At 30.7% G+C, this 22542-nt stretch overlaps 2 protein-coding genes and 1 non-coding gene across 3 annotated transcripts; all 3 read right to left on the reverse strand.

The window, feature by feature from the left end:
* Nucleotides 1-6212: 6212 nt before the first annotated feature.
* LOC133698859 (uncharacterized) lies at nt 6213-7606 on the reverse strand. The gene is made up of 3 exons (XM_062121950.1): nt 7281-7606; nt 6953-7178; nt 6213-6831 (listed from the first exon to the last, which is right to left on the reverse strand). Exons 1-3 carry the CDS (start codon nt 7545-7547, stop codon nt 6404-6406), a joined length of 921 nt encoding a protein of 306 aa, XP_061977934.1. The 5' UTR covers nt 7548-7606; the 3' UTR covers nt 6213-6403.
* An 8658-nt stretch (nt 7607-16264) lies between these two features.
* On the reverse strand, nt 16265-16335 carry TRNAG-GCC (transfer RNA glycine (anticodon GCC)). Its single transcript has one exon. It is a non-coding gene; the product is annotated as a tRNA-Gly (tRNA).
* A 782-nt stretch (nt 16336-17117) lies between these two features.
* Nucleotides 17118-19812, reverse strand: LOC133698422 (L-type lectin-domain containing receptor kinase VII.1-like). Its single transcript, XM_062121332.1, has 2 exons — nt 17494-19812; nt 17118-17407 (listed from the first exon to the last, which is right to left on the reverse strand). The coding sequence occupies exons 1-2, from the start codon at nt 19688-19690 to the stop codon at nt 17349-17351; spliced, it is 2256 nt and encodes a 751-aa protein (XP_061977316.1). The 5' UTR covers nt 19691-19812; the 3' UTR covers nt 17118-17348.
* Between the last annotated feature and the right edge of the window lie 2730 nt (nt 19813-22542).

Genomic DNA, 22542 nt, shown 5'->3' on the forward strand with positions numbered 1-22542 from the left:
ATTAAATGAGATTTAGATTGGCAACTAGTTCAAAGCACTCGATATTAAAGACAAGAACTAGCGCGAGACCTTTTAAATTTAGGCAAAGACCACTTTTGAGGTATTTGAGATGCAAGCAAAGACAACATCTGAGGTGCTTGAGGTTTAAATGAGAGAACTTGGTTTAGGTTGCCAGGAATTTTGGTTGCAACAATGTTTAGGGTCCGGAATTTGGGATAGAATCGAGTCCAAGCTATCCAAGAGTTGATTTAAGACCAAGTTGTTTATGGCTTCTCGGGTTTGAATGGAAACGATTTTGGAGATAATGGCTGAGATTTGGGTTAGGACCTTATCTAAGAGCTTAGTAGTCAATTTAAGATTGAGTCTTCAGCATAAACCTGTTTGGAAATGTAGTCATGGTTATTTTTTAAAATATTTTTTATTAAAAAAAATTAAAATATTAATTTTTTATATAATAGTCTCTTCAAGATCGAGTTTTTAAAATGCCTAAGAGTCAATCCAATCCAAGATCAGATCAGGAGCATCCCTAAGTTTGTCTAAGACCTAGTATAAGGTATCGAGGTTCGGGTTTGAGTGGGTTCAAGATTTTGAGGATCGAGTTAGGATTGTATGTGAAACTTTTTTTTTTATTATTTACGTGGGGTGTCCGGGCCAGCTTACGCGCACCACGACTATTCCCCACGGCCCGCTGGACATCCTGCAAGTCCAGGAGCAGGTAAGACACCGCGGGGGTGACAGGCGTACACATAGAGAGTCGAACCCGGGACGGGGACGGAACAAGTCACACGAAGTGACCACAGCAGTTAAACCCTCATGTGCTGGGTACACACGAGAGCTCGAACCAGGGCACTCAGGCAGGGCAAAGCCTGCCAAGGCCATTGAGCTACAAGCCTCGTGTGTGTATGTGAAACTTTAAGGTGTTGGGTGGAGGTAAGGTCTATGGGTTATAATAAGATTAGTGAAAGTCACTCCAGTTTTGAGTCCACAAAATCTAGGATATCAAACAGCTCATAAGCTAAGCTTATTTCGATACCAAAAGTTCGGCAAAGATTTCGACAAGTTCTCAACTTCGACACCCTTCCCTCGAGTAAGTTCAAACTTATGGTGATAAATTGAAAAACGAATCGGATAATTAACAACTCCTCAAGTACACAATTTAAAATCTGATTGCACGCTCTCTTTCATTCAAGCAAATTTGATTTTTATAATGACTGATCCTAAGCATAATATATTTTCTGGAACGACATGTCAAGAACATAGACAGGGAAGGTGTTGGTGGCTGTATAACTACATTCAACAACTTAGAAATTATTAGTTTCTATGTCCGTGTTATTAAATTGTAATAACTATTTATAATAATACTTAATTGTAAAATTCTTGGAGTGTCAAAAAAAAAAATTTGTCAGCAAAGGGCCAGGCCAGGCCAGCCATGTGCGGGCTTGGAGACGAGGCAAGCTTGAAAAAAACAAAAAGTTACTAGCGCCTATCAACTCTCGGACCCACAAGTTTTGGCCTTCACGTGCGCCAACCAAGAAAGTCAAAAAATGGATTTATTGTAAACTAATTAAAAAAAAATATTAAAATATTTTATTATTTATATAAATAATAAAACACTATAAAAAAATCGATTCTTTTAATGTATTTAAATAATTTATTTTCTAGATCCTTTTGCATGTAATTTATGATTATTTCTATTTATCGTTTTCTTTTTCTTATTTGTAAACATTTTTTACATAAATATATTTAAAATCTTCCTTATGAAACGTGTGGGAAAAGGTGTGTTTAATTATAGGAAAAACCTTTCTATGATTCGGTGTTAAAATTCTCTTTATTGCTTTTAATGTTAACAATTTACAAACAATTGCAAATATAATAAAACATTTGATTATAACCGTAGGTTTAGACACCCTAATAAGAGACGGATTGATTTGTCGATTCGACGACACGAGACACGTGGTTGACCGCCGGGGGGGGCGGGGGCGGTGGTGGGTGTGGTGGTCCTCTTGTCAAGCATTGCATGTTTCACAACAATAATTAAAGAGAGAGCAGCCCCTATGTTTGTGTGTAAGACACGCCTGAACGAGTCATCTGTAACAGCAACTTGCATCAGAATGTTGGTTTTAGTCTCTGTCATGTAGAAACCGTGTTTTCCTTTGGTTGGTTTGGAACAAGGTATTTCATGTGTGTCGCCCTTGAAATAAGGTTAATTTATGTCTTATTTTTCAATGATTTTGATTGAACGTGCAATGCATTGCTGTTAATTTTTTTTATATAGTAAATTCCAATATTTTCAAAACAAGAGGTTAAAAAAACACATGTTTTTAGAGATAATATGTTACTATAAGTTGACCTAAATCAAAGTATAGATACAAGTAGTTATTATTATAGTTTAAAACCCAACTTAAAAGTTGACTCGAGACAGGATTCAAGTCACGAGTTAGGAGGGTTAACCTAACTGATTTAATTTTATTTATATTTTATTTTGTCTTGTTCACTGTAATCAAATAAGATAAAAACAATTATTTTATCTTGTACGTCACTATCAAACACAATTCTATCTCTATTTTTTTTTCCTATCTTTTCTCTCGTGTCTCTATTATCTTTATCTCTACTATCCTACAACAGTAACTAAACACTACCCTAAATAATGACTTATGTAAGCTTAGCGTACTCTTTGGTATCTTGATCTCAGAAATGCAAGCACTCGATGAATGACTTGCAATCATAAATCAGTTATTAATATTCCTTTGTATGTAGTCCTCTACATTCATTTTTAGAATAGTACATAGTATATATTGAATCTTTAAATCACCTTTTCACTATAAATAAATTTTATAATAAGATTGTCATTATTATGTCTCTCTTTGTAGAGGGATAAGAATTTTCCTCAAAACTATCCCTAAGACAAAAATGAGTTTTCGTTAACAAACACTTAAATTCCGAAACATAATATAAGGTGGCGTTTGTTTTACATAAAATATTTTATAAGGAAACATATTCCTAATTTTATGTGTTTGTGTTCTTGTGAAACATTTTTTAAAAAAACAAGAGTTTTAAACATTGTTCATATATATATATATATATATATATATATATATATATATAATTTAGATCATAAAATTCCATAAAAATATTTTATAAACAACAAATTATTTATAATATTATCCAATTATTTTAATTATTATTACCTTTACGCCGCCGCCGCCGCCTCGTCATTATAATTCTACAACCATCACTTCACTACCAACCACCTTAATTTTTATCACCAATATTATCGCAATCGATATCATCATCATTATCTCATACAAAATACATCATTAGCATTCTTATAACATTAATTAATCAAATATCATAGAAGCATTTAAATGCAACAACAATTAGGGCAAAACAAACCCTAAATATTGGCAAGAGGAAACCACACAAAAGCACGGGTCAGAATTGAGTTGTATAGAGGCTTAAGGGTACAGATTGGATCTTCTTCCAAATGGTCCAAGGATTTCTCATCAAGCTTCCTCACCGTGGATGAACAACCTGCTTCATGCACACACAAGGTATGGTGACTGAATTCAAAAAACGCTTACATTTTTGTTTTGTTTCAAATCATCATAATTTGAATTATTTTGCTTAATGTGCTAATTAGGATTCGGTCAATGACGACCACCTAGGGACAAGAGGGTCATGGAAAAAATATATGTACATTTGGATTTTCTTTAGCATTTAGATGTCCAGATGCAATCCAGAGAGCAATGGGCTGAAGATTCGATAGGTAAATTTTAGTTTTCTTCTACGAGTCAACGTGTGCTTTAGCACAAATTCATCATGACAACTCATTCACAACGGGACAATTTTTGGCCTGATTTGCACTCCACGACCAAGTATGATCACTCCCTTCTTTTGTTTTTTTCTGCCATATTAGGCGTAGTAGGTGATTGCTTGCAAGTTGCAAGGTTGGTGTTCGTTATTTTTCACATTTCCATTTTTAAAGTTGAAGGCGGAGGAGAAGGATTGAATCAATCACAAAACAATTTTTTTATTTGGTCAAATGATAATAAAAATACACCCACAAAAAAATAATTAAAAAAATTTAAAAAAACATATTATGCAAGGTTATATATATATATTAGAAATATTAATCAAAAATAAATATTTTTTATTTCTAAAAATAAATTGCATTTATATAAAATATAAAAATATATAAAACATTAAATGCATACAAAATAAATAAAAAATAATTTCTATTTCAAATAAATAAAAAAATAACATAAAAGAGAAAATGGATATTAATTTAAATATATATAATTTGAAAATAATACATATAAAAAAACAATGATTGAAAAAACAATTTCTTCTTTAAAAAGAAAACACTAGGCTTTGCCGGGCCTGGTTCATTTAGTATGGATCCGTGCGCCTGATCATTTTTTTTTGTTTGAGATGGAAAGGACGACATGTCATCTGTATTTTTTTTTAAAAAAAGTCAAACACGCATTGTTTGATATTGCTTGGATTCCGACTACTATGGTGACTGTAAAATCATGATAGAAGTTTTTTCAAATCAAAATATATTTTTCACCCTAAAAACCTAGAAAACATCTCAGACAAGTTGATAAACTCATTCATAACCTCAAAAAAACTAAAAAGTTGTCTTTAAACCTAAAATCAAATCAAAACCAAAAATATTCTTGGACTCGAATGTTTTTCTATGCAATTTTAAAATAAAAAACAACAAATGTAAACTTCTCTTATCAAATGGAACAATTCGACACCAATATTGACTATTTTTGTGGCCAAAATCAATGCCAACATAAATTTTCTTTCTCTAACACTAGATTCCAACTATTTTCTCTCACCTCTATCAAACCATGGATAAAAAATAAAAAAAATAAAGTTTGGGACAAAAATTAACTTTGCCCTAAAATTTCAAAAACTAAAGGAACTCAATATTTTATAACTTGAAAATTATGGGGACTACAAAGAAAATTTTGCCCAAGCTTTGTTAAAGCCACTCATTACATCAATATTTTTCACTTTGCCCCACTTCTTTTAATCCTACCCTTTCCCAATAAATTGGCCATCAATTTGGTAAACAGGGATGAAAAAAAAGACATAGTGCACAGTGCGTCCATAGTGTCTTGTGAGTGTGAAGAATGCAACTTTATAGTGAAATGTCCACATTTTTAAAGTTTTTACTGGCTATTTCACCAATGCTCTGCTATGAGTCAGATTATTTTTCTAAAAAAATAAATATACAAGCTTTTTCAATATATTTTTTATATAGAAAAAAATATAAAAAAAAGTATGATTTTTTTAAAAGAAAGAAATCACAAAAGAAAAACCATACGTGATTTGACTATTAAAGGAAGACCCCATGAGCAGGCCTCCAAAAGTAGGACACACATGAGCCTAATTTTTTTAATGTAACTAAGATGGACAACATGTCATCCGTCTTAATATTTTTTAAATAGAAAATATCCTATACAACCTATTGTCTAGGATTCTTCAAATTCCAGCTATTGGGTGGGTGAAAAAATAAGGTATATAATTTTTTGACTTAAAAACTTATTTTTTAATTTATTTTTAACCGAAAACATCTAAAATAAAAATTAAATACCTTTCATAAATAAACTTAAAAAATAACTCAAAAATCCGAAATAAAACTGAAACCAAAAAGATTCAATCTTGCAAAAAGGCAAAAATTACCTATATTTTGGGTGTTGTGCTTTATTTTGTTAAAAAATCTCTATTCTATCTATAATAATAATAATTTTCAAATTTAAATCCAAGTCATTGAGGTGAGAAAAGCTCATATCACAATTTTTCTTTCTTTTTTTCTTTTACATTTTAATCACTCGACTTATTATTTAATTGATTAAAGAATTAAAATTTTACAAAACAATTGTAACATCACAAGAAAGCACCTTTTTCCCTTGTCGCTCCCTTAAATTCTAGTTCTTTCTATATGTAATCATAAATTTAACCATCTTTGATAGAGACCCATTAAACTCTAAAATTTAAAAGGTTTATTATCTCTTCATGTAAATTTTTAATTTTGACTAAAAAAAAAAAACACTATTGGATTAGAAACCTCGTATTCCTCATAAATATGAGACTCCAAGTTGCCCCATTAACTCGTCTCTTGAGAATTTTTAATACTAATTCTAAATTTTGGCTTAATATCACTACCGGAATTGGAAAACGAGACGTTTCCAGTGATATTAATGTATAAAATTGTCAAAGGAATTTATAGTTTCTTGTTTGATCAAACATCACAAAACTAAGTGGATGAATTTCCATTATTTACATGATTCTTCTGTATGTGCTGCTTCTCTCTCTCCCAAACTTTCATATAATCCCATCTCTATCAAGGTAGCAAGCAGGTGAGTAAGAACAAAATCTGATGTTCTTATCACACAACCGCAACTGCGGTGCAATGTACATCAGGCAACATCTCTTTCAAATCCACTGTGAGCATGGACGCCTTTGGTCTTGGCAATCGGCCCGAAGATCCCATCGAGAAGGGAGGCATGGATGTTGACCTTTCACATGTTGTCCGAAGCCATTTTGCTTGCATGTACCTCTGCTTTCTCCATGGCCCCAAGTGCATTCTCTTTTCTTTCATGCACTTCTTTGCAGCCAAGCATAAGATCTTCACTACAGAGTTTAATCTTTCAACTTTCCCGACGAACACTTCTGGCAATCTGTGGACGAGCTGATTGTATTCTTCGCTTGCTTTAGCCATCTCAAACTCGGCCCGAAAATTCAATTCAATTATAACCCTCACCTCTCCTCTTTTAGAACTTGAATTGTCTATTACATCCATGAAAGTGTGCTCTCCTGCATTGTATTTAAAAACAGAGACATCAATTGTTAGTTTTTACATCAACTATTTGCAGCCTCAATGACGAGGATTAGGAACAGATTTCTTAATGAAAGATATTGACCTTGGTTTCACTACCTGACGGGATGCCTGGAGAGCTTCTCCATTTAGTCTTGCAGATAGCACTGTTATAACCGGCATTCCGAAGACGGCTAGAGACTTCTGCCATCAAGCAACTCCGGCAGGAGGCGGCCATTGGTCTACCACAACCACAGATGGTTCCAGCCATTTGTATTTCCTTCAACGCTTCTTTGCTGATACTTCTAATCCTTGACTCCAAGGAGCTGGTCCTGAACAAGGTAGCCTGGACACCACAATACAAAACAGAAATTAGACAAGGTTGAACATATTGCCACCGGAGAAAAACATAGTAATTAATAATTGAATGAAGAATTGTGATATTTACATGTAGAAGCTGATGCTGGTTCTCCCAAAAACTCTTGTCCTCTTCAATATTTCCATTATTCTCTTCCCCTTCATCTTCTAACTCCAGCATTTCATTCTCATGACACCCTTCACTACCAGAGCTCCCCGACGACCAGTCACCATCCTCGAGAAACCCGAAAACCATATCGGATAAACTCGCCGCCGGCTCATCAAGAAACTCGAACTGATTAATGTTAGACATCAAGTTTCGTTGATTAAATGGGATTCTAATTCTCGCACCAGGCATGGTATTTGATGAATTTTGCTTCTGAACTTTGTGTAAAAAAAAAAAGTGTTAATTGCAGTTGGATGATGAAAGGGGTTGTTTATACACGGAGATTTGGAGTGACGTGGGACCCTGAGGTCAACGTGGACCAACGAGCCGCCGCACACATGGAGTTTATTTTCATTATGATTGAGAATTTTTAATTGGGTGATGTAAATCTAAGAGGTGTAGTATATTTAATTAATGAATACAAAGACAAGACAGCAGGGATCCACGTCAGTTAGGTCCAATAATGCTGAGCAGGTGTCCAATCTGGATATACTCGAATATTCACATAGTATTTATACACATTCCTGCCTGTAATTATTTTTTTCGATACATGGTTTTTTTTCTATATGTAGACTAATAGTTAATTTAATTGTGCCTCATAATATAATCTAAAGACATAATTTACAATTGAAGTGTTTTTTTTTCCTCCAACAAGAAATTAGATGTTTTTAGTGATGAAAACTAAGAGAGTGTTTGTTTTTTTGGGTCAGAAAATGTTTTTGAAGTTTTTTTTTATTTTAAATTATTTTTTATGTTTTTAGATCATTTTAATGTGTTGACATTAAAAATAAATTCAACACATTAAAATGATCTAAAAACATAAAAAATAATTTGAAATTAAAGAAAAACTCCTTATTATAGGGAGAAAGAAAAAAAGGGAGAGACAGAGTTTCCATAAATATTTCAAAAGAAAAACACATTTATTGCACGATAATTTTTGCTTCTAGATTGACAAGTAGTTGTATGTATAGATAGATTATCGGTTTGAATGTTCTGGGTTATGTTGGAGGGACTAAAATATTTTTAAATATAAAATATATATTTGAGAGATTTGTTTTATATTGTTATCAAACTAGAAAATATATTTATTTTTTTATTAACATATCTCTTATTTATCCTTAATGAACACAAATTTTTTAATTAAAATTAATATTTCTTATTAAAAAAATTATTTTATGATTGTTAGGACGAGTTTAAAAAAATATCAAAATAATATGTTCAAATTTTATGTATGATTGAAAGCTAAAAAACATTATAAATGTGATAAAATCATATTCAACATCTATTTAAAAATTACTATTGTATGAATTTTCATGAATAATTTATAATTACTATTTTTATTCTCATATCATGTATATATAATAATTAGAAAAATTATTATTAAGATTTACATAAAACTTTATAGTAGTAACAACCATGTTAAAACTAAAAAATTATATCAATTTAATAAATATTATTTTAAACTGCGGGTGCCTCGCTTGACCTAGCTTTGATTATTTTTTTAAAAAATAATAATTTATTATTTATCACAGTTAAAAAAATGATCATGTCCACCAGTGCTCGAAACACTCGACTTTGACATCCCAACACATATGAATTAACTCAACCATGACACAAAATTCATATAACATGATTGAAAAACTATATTAAAGTGCTTTCCTGCCCAAGCAACTCCAATTCTTTTAGATTATTTAGATAATATAACCACCATGTTAAATTAAGTTTTATACATAGATACTATCGTATTTATATTTAAAATAAAGTATATGATTTATTAAAAAAATAAAGTAAATCAAATAGAAATATGTTATCTAAATTGGTAACATAATTTGGAAATGAATATTCCTAGGAAAAATTATTCGAAAGAAAAAGAAAAAAGAAAAAAGAAAAAAGAAAAAAGAAAAAAACCATGAGGGTCTCTATCCTGATCTGGTCGCAGCGGTGGGGCCAGTGGACACATGGTGAGTTGATAAGATTCGTGATGTTGAAACGCGGTTGGCATCAGAATCGCTAGATGCTGAGTTTTTATCCAAATAGTGGGGACCATCTTCTTGGGTGCCTAAACACGAATAATTTTCTCCCCTCTTTTCTATGTATATCGAAATTGCTTTATCGGAATTATCCAAAATGAAGAGCATAAATAAAATAAATGAAAAAATATATTGTCACAAAACGCGGCGTCTGGCCACTGGTTTTGCCGAAATCAGGGCCACAGACGGTTTCCGACGAATCTGTCTGCTCAGGTAGTCGACAAAAAAGGGCGTTTTGGTCATTTTATGGCCCAATAATGTCGGAGCTGTGAATCTAAGAAATTAAATACGAAAGAGCCAAGCTGGACAGATAGATTATGGAGCCTAGCCTATCCTCAATGTCAGAACTTTATATGTTTTGGGAGAAGGAATCCTTTTGTATATTTTTTTTTTTTGGGAGAAGTAGAAATATAAAATATAGTTTTGTTCTTATGCATTATATTATTTTGGACTTATTTACGTTTGGTTGTAATATTTGAGAAATTGCTTAACAGAAGTGGATTACTGAATTTAAAACCTACATTATGTAAAACGCGGTTCTCTTTACCTCTTTTACTTGTTTGGAAACTTGGCTGTTGGGTGTTAGTAAAGACTTTAATTTTTTTTATATTTTTAAGATTGTTTTAATACGATGGTATTAAAAATAAAAATTAAAAAAATATTTTAATGTATTTTTAAATAAAAATACTTTAAAAAATAATTGTTATCACAATACCAAACACCACCTGAACTAATATCTTACCAATATTTTTTTTTTAAGTAACATGAAAGTTATTGCAAATATATTTATAAACCAGATAGACAATATAAAATCCTTGAGGAAGTTAAACACATTTATAACATTCATTGATGTTAAACACAAATATATTAATACTAATAGTCTTAATAATATTAGTATTATTGTCAAAGATCAAAATATCTTCTACATATAGATAAACTATGACATATGTTTATAGGTGTTTTTTACATAAACACATTTATAACATTCATTGATGTTAAGACCATTTGACAACATTATGTTGTTAAATTTATCATGCCATAATTTTGGTGTTTGTTTTAAACCATACAAAGATTTAACAAGCCTATATTTGACATATGATTAATTTCTTCATCTAAGTTCCCATTTAGAAAAGCATTTTTAATATCTATTTAGTATATCTCAGGATTGTTAAGGGCACCTATATCCATTAATATACAAATGGATGTCATTCTTGTAACTTGTGAGTATGTATAAAAGTTGTCCAAGCTATTCTTTTGCTTGTATCATTTTACTATGAGTTTAACTTTATATTTGTTAATAAATCAATTAACATTCATTTTTCTTTTGAATATATATTTGCACCCTAATAGTTTATTTCTCAAGAGAAAGATTCATTAGTTTTTATGTATGATTTTGCATAATGTATTCTATCTCATTATTTATAGACTCTCTCTAGAGTGGTGTTTCTAGAGTTTACATTGTTTCTTTAAAGCTTTGAGGTTTGTTTTCTAACAAATAAGTTAGAAATTCATGAACAAATTATATATATTAGCCCTCCTACTTCATCTAGGTTCTCTTTCAAAATGTTAGAAATTCAACTTATTTTTATATAAGTTTTGAGGGTCAATACTAATAAACTCATTAGTTTCCTTACTAGTCTTTTCTTCTTATGCGGTTTTGCAAGGAAACATATTTTCAAAAAATAATGCATTATTTGCAAGGAAACATATTTCAGATAGAGTTTTAATAGAGACTAACTTAGTCAAACCCTATCAATATATATATATATATATATATATATTCCTACCGGCCATGATCGAGTTCAGAAACACAAGCTAGCCAGGCACAAAATTAATGAGAATCGATACAGAACAATCCAGATGTTATCGTATTAGTGATGCTCCATGTAGTCCGCGTGTCCTGATAGAGACATGTTTCGTTCTCATATCGACAATTTTTATGATAATTCATTCAATATTACTTACGTGTCAGTCACCCAATTGTCTGGTTGCTCGCGCTATATATCCTCATCTTCAAACACAGCATATATCTTCATCCAAAACTATGGATATAGTCCAATCTTTGGGACAGATGCATTTTTTTTTTATGAGGATTGAGCGAGACAGCATCGTCAATAACATATCCATAAGCTTTCATAGATGAAGGGCTGATGGATTTTATCCTCGTTTTATTATTCAGATTTGGATTTTCTAGACATTCATGATCATTAAGATTTTCTTATGAATATAAGCACATTAGCATAACATGACGGCAAACAGGAGAAACTCAAATAATTCAGCACCAACCAAGAAAAACACGTTAGCATTAATTGGGATATTGTCACTTTCTGTCATCAATCAACTAAATATGAATCATAGCAAGACTTGAAGTCAATACCACCATTAAAGTCGAAAATCTGGTGTCTATTAGATCTGGGTTGCTTAAGTTGTTGCCATTTAATTTCCTGAGTGATAGAATGAATCAGTTCTTCTAAACTAAAATTCAGAGTTTGTACCAGTAGTCTCCATTCTCTCGCAGCTCTTTTTATAAATAGCCTAGCTAGCCAGCAGAATTCTCCGACCAAGATCAGAAGCTTCTAATTAATCCCCAGGAGCATTGTTTCGGAAATCCCATCCATATCTAGATCAGACATAAGAGAAATAAGAATAGTAGTTTACAGATTTTAAGACTTTCTTTGAAATTTTGTATTGCTATTGTTTTTAGGATTCTTGAGAGAAAAAAAAACCCTACTTATCTCTCTATGTGCTGCGTCACATTGATTCAATTGTTGGTTCAATCATCGACGATTTATTTATAATTTAGTTTTTTAGGTGGTTGGAAAAGAGACCAAATGGTCCACCTATTCTCTAGAAACCACTACTTCTTGTCAGTCTTTGTTGTCTGATTCAAAGCTTATCCTATTCTATATTTAATTTGAAGAAATTAAATCATTTATGAGACTCTCTAATCATTTCGTATAATAAAAAAGTTCAGTATTTTCTGCCAAAAAAGAATCATTTATCAACAAAGATCGATAGCACATGATCAGTATTGAACCAACAATTCAATCATGTGATAGTTAGATAAAATATCACGTTTGATTTTGATTTGATAAAAACTAAAATTTTCTATGGTGATTGAGGCGCGATCCTGAGAATTTCTTTGCATGGACCTAGCTTGTTCATCCTGTACCTAGCATGGAGCTAGCTTGTTCTTTTGAGCTAAGTCCTCCAACTCCCATTACATTCCTTACGTGAAATAATTTAGATAAAATATCATGTTAATGGGGGTCTTGTTTAACTTCATTGCACCAAAAATTAAAAAAATAATGATAAAAAATTCATTATTATATTCCTCATTATAGAAGCACTCCATCATACATGTAGAAGTACTGAAAATGACCTCTTTACAAAATCATACAAGATTTATGTGATGTGATGGCTGTATGAGAGGTTATATGATATTTTCCCTATCAAAGCTTCTTGGTTTCTTCGGCGGCAAAGCAATGGATCATTGCTGTTTCGAGAAGGCAAATCTCCACGCCATAGACAAAACGATCTGAGCACGAACACAGTGAAATAATTCTGACTTGCTGTTATTGCACATTTGGAAAGGTTACACGTACATGTATAAGGTAAATCTAATTATTTGACCAATCAAGCATGTATATGTGTGTGTGTGTGTGTGTGTGTGTACAGCTTGAAGAAAGCATAGGCTAATTGGAATATAATCTATCATTTTCCATCCATCCATCCATGTCGTGCGTGTCGTCTTTTTAATGTAACCTTATCAATTCCACGATAGCTATTTTATAATGCAATGGGGGTGGCTATCATTTTCCATCCATCCATGTCGATCGTGCGTGATCATCAAGATTTTACATTTCAGATATTGGCATGATTAATTGTACCAGCCACGTATATGAAAGTGATTCTTACCTTGATCCAATCTAACTCCATAACCCATTGAATTATAAAAGCATAGCTGTGATTAATACTCAAAAATATAGCTTTTTGAATCACCAAATCTCAATTTCATTAGATTTCATATTATCTGCGAAACAAGAAAACATACATAGGAATTTCCTTTCATGATCTCTAAAAACACCATCAATTCTTGAGAGCCCTAGTTTCCCATTTGAAGATGCGCCAACATTCCACTTCAGCATATATACCTATAGAAAAAGGGACTCATGGTGAATCACTTCTCACACATTTGTCTTGTTAGTCCACATGAATAGATCATTTGGTTAACATAGTAAATCTGATCTAGTATAAGAGAAACTCCCATCATTATATTTTGCTCAAATAACAACCGGATAAAAGAAAGAAAAATACACTTCATCCCAATTTGTTTCATTCTCATTGAAAATCAAATTATTATGGCCATTCGAAACACACCAAGCTATACCAAATAAAACAAACACCACATGCTATTTTCAAAAGAAGTGAGTGCCCAACTAACTGGCTCCTGCAGATCTTCATTATACCTGTGGATAAGCTTGTACGTATCATACTATGAATGTGAGTGCCCAACTACATATGCTCTGTCTCTTTCACATGGCTACATAATTCGAAGAAGAACTCAATTCTCTCGACCCTCTTCAGGGGTGTAATTGCATGAGAATAATGGATATTTGACAGATGGAAAAATCTGTATGAGAGCTGTGATTTGAAAATTCTCTGTCTGTATCACCTGGGGGCCGGAAAGAAACAAAAATATTTAACAAGCATATCTTTAGTCTAATTTTCAGCTTGATCTTCATGAGTTTCACTTTCTATAAACAAATATCAATAAGTTTTACATTATATATATCTTTCATGGATTTCATTTTTAAGAATCTCTTTCCAAAAGGGATGAACAAAAAAATCAAAAAACCGATTAAATTGAGAAAATCAGGAAAAAAATAACCGAAAAAACCAAACAATAAAAAAAACCGATTAAAATTTTAAAAAAACTGACCGGTTCAGTTCGGTTTGGTTTCGGTATTATAAGCCTGAAACCAAAAAACCAAACCGAACCGAACCCAAACCGAAAAAAAAAAAAATGAGTCTAACCAAAAAACGGAGCCAAACCGGAACAAACCAAGCCAAACTAGTTTGAACCCGTTTTTGTTCTAAAAAACCGAACCGAAACCGGTTTTGGTTTTTTTAAAAAAAATTTGATTTGGTTTTTTTTATAAAAACCAAACCGAATAAAAAATGATCACCCCTACTTTCCAAGAAACATTATAATTTTATATGATTGATACAAGTTTGGGATTCAATTATTGTATAATCTTATTTGTTTTCATTGCTTAATTAATAAAAATATTATTTTTCTTATATGTATTTTTGTAAGCTATCTATTTATATTTATTTTATGAGCACCGTAAAATTATCTTTCATCTATTACATACTCTCAAATCTATAAAAAAAGAAAAAAAAAAGTTGCAAAGTTAGTAAGGGCAAGAACACTAGTGATAGAGATAAGCAAGGAATCACTATTTACCTGATATTATCCCATCTGATTGGATCTAGTTTTTACTATACTTAATCAAGACTAAAATAGATTTGGTGTGGGTTGGATGAATCCATCATATATTTTAACTATTTTTTATTTATAATAACAATTTTTATGAAACAAATCTAATTAATTATACTACAATATATATTCTTAACTAAATTTTGTTGTATGAATTATAAATAACAAAAATTCCTAATATATAACTATCATTAATTACAATATTACATTACAAATCCCATAAAAATCAATCTAGGTTTCTAATTTTATTTTATAGTTAAATGTTAATTTATAGCTGTTGTTGTTAAATAAAAATATATAGAATTAGTATGTTAGTGTCCCTTAGTATTATATAAATTTTCTTTCAAACAAGTACTAATCAAGTAGTATAAGATATTAGTTGATGTATTCTTTTTAAAGTAGCTAATGTAAGTAAATTTAACAAATACTAAGCACGTAATTTGATAATATATACATAATCCTTAAACATAAAAAAATATCTTGAATAGTTTTTATAAATAATCATATTAATCACTAATTATCACTAGTGATGTTTAATAATATAGTTTTAAATCACGTCCAGTATTAATAATTTAAATGACTTAAGAAAAAAAAGATAATTGATTATGTGAGATCTTTTGCACAATTGTTTTTAAAATTAATGTGAGGATTTGAAGAGGTGGCAGGTATGACATATTATTCAACTTTGTCTTCCAAGACAAGGGATGAAAGATAAACCTTTAAGAAGAAAGGTGCCTGAGAATTCAGTGAGGGTTATTTTTTAAAGTAATTTTTTTTTAAATGATATTTTTTTAAAATTATTTTTAACATTAGTATATTAAAAATAATTTAAAATTATACAAAAGAAATTCGATTATTTGAAGTTAAGTTCATACAGGCTCCCTCTGCTTGTGACAGAGCATCAGTTACTTTCTTCTCACAGTTGGATGGGAACTATTGCCTTCTCACAAACTGAGACTCCAGTAGGAGGAATTAGTATTGGAAGAGCACCATGAATCTCGAAGCATGACACTCCTGATTTTTCAATAGGAAATAAAGAGAGGATATTTTAAAACAAATAACAATTTTCAACGTCAATTATAATTGAATTTTTTTTTAGAAAATAAAAGGATCTCCTCTTTTTTTAATTTTTATTATTTTTTATAAATTGAGTTTCATTTGAAATTGGAATCGATATTATTTAAAAAGAATTAAATAAGTAAATTGATTTGATCTTGAATACAATTTCAAGAAGTACAAAAAGGCTGAAAGGTGAAGTTTACAAGCCCATTTGTAAAGAGAACAAAGTCTGAAGCTAAAACATTATGGGCTTTGAGATACCCGAAAAGAGGCCCATTATGTTTTTTACCAAGTCAAAAATGGTAAAAGAGAACTTCTGCACCAGCCGGGAATCGAACCCGGGTCTGTACCGTGGCAGGGTACTATTCTACCACTAGACCACTGGTGCTTGTTATTACTTGTTCTTGGAACTCATTATTATTATATAGTTTCTGATTTCTGTAATTTCTTTGGCGGCTGCTAATGCATGACCGAAATGATATAGTCAGTAACGTAAACTATTAAGAAAACAGGGCTTAACTTTCTATCTTGCTAAAATCTAGCTAAAAGGCACGATGCCTACCTAACCACTCACCTAATAATAACAATCATTCCTTGCACGGCGTCATTGAAATGTTTATATATATATATATATATATATATATAGTATAAAGTATTTTAAAAAATAAAAATAGCCACACTCCTAAAGATACCCAATGACAATGCTGACATTTTAGCATTTAGCAAAAAGCAAGTGCAATTCTAATGTAACTTTTGCTTTCTGTCTTTTAAATTGATTTTTATCTTAAAAAATATTAAAAATGATATTTTTACCATTTTAAAGTTTAGTATTAAAAATAAAAAAAAAATTAAAAACATATTTTTAATATATTTTTTAAAAAATCAAACCAACAAAATTTTCTTATTGCATTTCATTGGCTAAACTGTTTAGCTTTGTTTTTTTTATTTAAAATTATATTTGAGATTTGTGATAGCAATGATGATTTGATTTTTTGTTTAAAAATATATTAAAATAATTTATTTTTATAAAAAATAATTTTTGATATCAACAAATCAAAACATTTTAAAAATATAAATTTTTTTATCTTTTAGTAAAAAATAAAACAATTTTAAAATTTGAAGGAAAATAATTTATACGACATGTTCCCGAACAGGAAACGATCACTCTAATTACGAATAAAGAAACTAAAACTCATCTTTTAAATTATCACTGAATTTGCTGTATTTTTGTACACACCAGTCTGCTAACTATAACTATTCCTTGTACAAAAACAACAAAAGATTCTCCTCTACAATATTGTCCCTCTCAAACAAACATTAATAACTAATAAAAAAAACATTAATCGATAAAAAAAAAAAAGGTTCAACTCAAAATCAAATCTCCCTCCCCGCTGTTTCAATTTAGATGCTCTTGAATCTGGGTTCTGCCAACTTCTGATTCAGCTCCTTCCAAGCTTGCCCTGGAAAATCTTAGTGAATTAACATTGGCACAAGACCAGCAAATACCATTAGTCATCAAGGGATGCAAGATTGCAGATTCACCTACCCTCCATTGTAGTATTGGTCCAAGATAGAGACATTGAAGATGACTGGTATCGTCTAATTTCATCAAAAGTTGGATGGAATCCAGAGTTAGAACTTTGAGAATAATCCGCCCACCAATCCTTGGATTTCATCTGTTTGAGCAAATATGTATCCATATCCTCAATTTCAATCTCATTAACCTCATTCTTGCCCTCCAAAACCTTCACTGCTTGCCTCATTGTTGGCCGGCCTTTAGGGTCAGGATATGCACACAGTAAGCCTAGATGAAGAATTCTTTCTACTTCTTCTTCGTCGAACTGATCTCCTCTCGCCTTCAGTCGCTCATCCAAGGCATGAAGTAGTTTCCCTTCCATCATCATTTTCCATAACCACTCCACCAAAGGTGGCTTCCCTTCTTCTATAGGCCTCCTTCCACACATGACCTCCAAAATCAAGACCCCAAAACCAAACGTATCCGTTTGAGCTGAGGCTCTTCCACTACGAACAACCTCAGGCGCCATGTATCCTATGGTTCCAACCACCCGTGTGGTGCTTGGCACTTGACCATGCCCGTGCACTCGGGCCAATCCAAAATCACCTAACCTTCCATTCATATCCTTATCAAGCAACACATTGCTGGCCTTGATGTCCCTGTGTAGGACTCTAGACTCCCATCCCTCGTGCAAATACAATAATGCAGAAGCCACATCTTTCAAAATCCTTATTCTCTCTTCACAACTCAACATTTTACTCTGATCACAATCAAACAACCTTTTCTCCAGACTTCCATTTTCCATGTAGTCATATATCAACATGAAGACTCCTCTTTCTTTCTTGCACCAACCTCTGAAACCCACCAAGCTCCTATGCTTCAACCTTCCAAGACTAGAAATTTCAGCTAAAAACTCCCTCATCCCATCATTTTCATGTGAAATGCGCTTCACAGCAATCTCTGTCCCTCCTGGTAGCATACCCTTGTAGACCTTTCCATTTCCTCCAATTCCAATGACATTTTCTTCACTGAATCCTTTTGTTGCTGCCTCAATCTCTTGACAAGTAATTCGGTGTGGCCAATACTCCAGTTCCCAATCCTCCATTTCTGCTCTCTCCCTTGCTTTCCTTTGTCTTCTCTTGATAAAAAACCAAAAAATCGTAGCAGCAGAAACAACAAGAAGCACCCCTGCCACTGTGGCTCCTGAAATGAACCCTTTAGACCGAAAGAATGGATCTTTCGGAAGCACAAACGATGGCAACCCAGTAGTGACTAACCTCTCACTTAACGAAAAATTGGAATTACTAAAACTCCAAGCCAAAATCTTGTGACTTTGAACAAGTTGTCCTGTTGAAGCAGTGAAACCCACATACATCTCATCCTCAAAAACTTCAGATAGATTAAGAGAAACATTCAACAAAGGCCTGCTAGGCCTTTTCATACCTGCCGGAGCCATAGTAACATTAATCAAAGAGTCAGCATAGTCAATCCAAACTTGGTAGTTTTTACCATTATTTAGCTTCTGTTCCTTAAAAGACTTCCTATCATCATCACTGCTGTTTCCATTGCTACTGCTACTTCTTGAATTATCAGCCCAATAGCCTGCATCAGCTGCTGCAATTGATGTGAGTGAATTAACATCTAATCCAACATGATTAGCATTCATATCATTGAATTCTTGATTTGAGAACACATCAAACTCGATGCCAAGCATATGATTATTTGGGATACGATCATTTGTGAGATTAAGAAAACCTAAATGCTGAGCTGCACTAGCACCTTCTATGCCTGTAAAGGGCACAAAAAGAAAAACCAAGCCGTGGCCTGGAAGAACATTCTTGTAAGGAGCCATAGCAAAAATGAAAGAAGTGGAAAATGGATACACAAAAGAATTTGGAGCTTTGGTCGGTATCTTTTTTGGGTATAAAGCACGGCCAATTGTGAAAGATGTTTGATTTGTAAGTGTAAGGATGCGAGATTCAAAGACGGCAGAGCCATAGAGTGAAACACTAGAGGAATTGAAGCCATTGAAGACAAAATCTATAGCTGATATGGGCTGACAAAACAGGATTATTGGAAATAGAAGCAAGGCAAGATGATGCTTGTTGTTGTGTTTCATCGTTGCAACCCAGGAAGCCAAAAGAGAGAGAGAAGAATGCTTCTCATGAGAGATTACAAGACATAAGATTGTGGGAAACAAGGATCTAAGGTTATAGCTAAAGAACATGGTGGCTCATATAGGAGTTTCTTTGAACTTTCCAAGTCAAACTCTTATCAGATGTAAAATGAAGAAATGAAGCACAACGTTCCGTGATTTGATGAATCATATCCAGTTGGCAATAAATATTTTTCTTAACTAAACAGCAACTACCTAAGATCTTAGATGCTTGTTTGGTGAAAGTATATTTGTTTTTATGTTTTAAAAATATTTTAAAAAAATAAATTTTTATTTTAAATCGATTTTTTAAATAGTTTTAATATATTAAAAAAACATTTTAAAACTGTTAACGTGTAAAGCTGTTTTTTTTCATATTTTTTTTAGAAAATATATTAAGATATTATTTTATATCTTTTTAAATTTATTTTTAATATTAAAAAAAATGAAGGTTTTTGAAAAGTAAACGAGCTACTACTTGCAGAGCAGCCCTTATTGTCCTTCGTACGGAAGCTCCGCCTTGTGAAACATTAATGAAAAGAATACCGCTCAATTGTGAAAAGAGACAGACTTTTATTCGTCCTTAAAGTACATGCTAGAGAAATCCATTTTACAAATATTTTAGACAGTACATAGTAGTTTATTCTTTATTGACCACGCTTTTCCTGCAGTTTGGAAAAAAATAACAAACAAAAAATAATATATATATATATATATATATAGATTATTATAATTTTTTTAGATATTATTATTAAACTTGGTATAATAATTTTAACTTTAGCTATTTTTTTAGTTTAGATTTTAAATTAAATTATATAAAAGCTGTCTCACATAAACTTATTTATTGGGTGGGTTCGAAAAAATATTATACTAAAAAATAAAATTAAATGAAAACCTCATATTAAATAATAATATTATAAAAATATATAAAAATATGGGATATAAATAATAATTTGCTTTGTGATTTAAAATAACAATAATAGAATCATGTGTAGCCTATTATGTAGCATCTTAGTAGTTCTGTGATTTTTGTATTTGATTATATTATATTGAAGTCATTTGATACTGTTTGTTTTTATTTTTCCATGTTTTAAAAATTCATTAGATTTTAAAAAATATTAAATTAATATTTTTTAATATTTTATATTGATTTTAAAGTATTAATTTTATAATAAAAAATGGGAAAAAGCTACTTTATTATATTTTTAAAAAACATATTCTTAAAAAATAATTTTTATTATAATACCAAACAGGCACAGATATACCTACAGCATGTCGTCGATAATTAAGTTGATCGAATCATCTTTATAATTTACATTCGTATCTGTTATTCTTCACGGTAAATCAAGAAATTAAACACCACTCAAATACTATCAGTTCTATTGCTGAGATCACCATGACTTAAGTAGCTTGTAATCTATTTGCATGTTTGATATTGAGGTTAAATATGTTTTTTATTAATTTTTTTTTAAAAAGTATTTTTTATATGTTGATGTTAAAAATAAATAAAAAAATAAAAAATATATATATTATTTTAATATATTTTTTAAATAGAAAACACTTTAAAAAATAATCATCATCAATATACAGAAATATCCTCTAAAATTATTCAATTTACTAATTTTCAAACACTATTAGGCATGAAGAAGAAAAATCAGGAAAAAAAAATAAAAAAATCACCAAAGATATGTATTAGGATTATTTTTTTCAAGGTAGCATAGTAGAAATAAAATATTAGGAAAATAACCTAGTTAAAAATTTAATTTGAGAATTATAATATTTTTTAAAATCATAAAAGATATCTTCAACTTTTTTTAAAAAATAATTATTAATGTTTTTTAAAAAAACTATTTTAAATTTAAAAAATATATAATCTTTATCATAACTCCTATAAAAGATAATATTTATTTATTTTAAAAAAATATTAGTCTTGATCTCAAGTTGTGATAAAGATAATATTTATTTAAATTTAAAAAATAGATTTAAATTTAAGACATAAAGATAATATTATTTTTATATTTAAGACAAAATCATAGTGCAGATAAAAGCCATTACAACATATAAAAGATAATTCACTATTGGAATTAATAAAATTATTAAAACATAACTAATTCTATTTAAATTTAACATGCAAATAAGATCATGGTCTATTGCTTACAGTGAATCTTGATCAACCGTAATCTTTCAATCATGGTTGATTATAGTTAATCTCAGTTAATTATATTTTAATTGATCATGGTCGAGATCAATTTTATTTAAATTAAATATGAACACCTTTCTTTTGAATATACACTAAATTATAAAAACATCATAGATATACTTACTTGTTGTGGAATTATGTACGATCAAGGAAAAATTATGTTATAGTCAAGGTTTCAGCCATTTGTTTTTAAGGCGGAATTCCCAATTACTTGATGTAAATGGTCTTAATGCCTTCTTCAAAGATTGACCGGAGCCGGCAACTTGGACCATAGGATCGATCATGTCCACATACTAGTTTATGGTCATTTGTCTTCCTGTTAAAGTAGTTACATAATTGGTTAGCAAAATTGTTAAAATTAAAAAAAAATCATGTTTCAAAAAAATGGAATTCGAGATAAAGATAGCATTTTTTTATATTTAAGAAAAATCTTGATTATTTTCATAAGAAATTAAAGATCAAAAAAAAAAAAAAGTGTATTGCATGACAATGAAAACAAACATATGATATCAAAATCATTTCAATTTATGCCAGATTTGCGTTTGGATTTTGATTTTATTGGGTTTGCACGGTTCTTAAAAATTTTAAATTAATTTGTTGCTAAAAATAATTTTATTTTTATATTTTTATATTGTTTTCATGTGCTGATATTAAAAATAATTTTTTAAAAATAAAAATATATATTATTTTGATGCATTTCTAAGCGAAAAGCACTTTGAATCGC

The sequence above is a fragment of the Populus nigra genome, chromosome 7 (genome assembly GCF_951802175.1).
Source record: "Populus nigra chromosome 7, ddPopNigr1.1, whole genome shotgun sequence".
Lineage (NCBI taxonomy): Eukaryota > Viridiplantae > Streptophyta > Magnoliopsida > Malpighiales > Salicaceae > Populus > Populus nigra.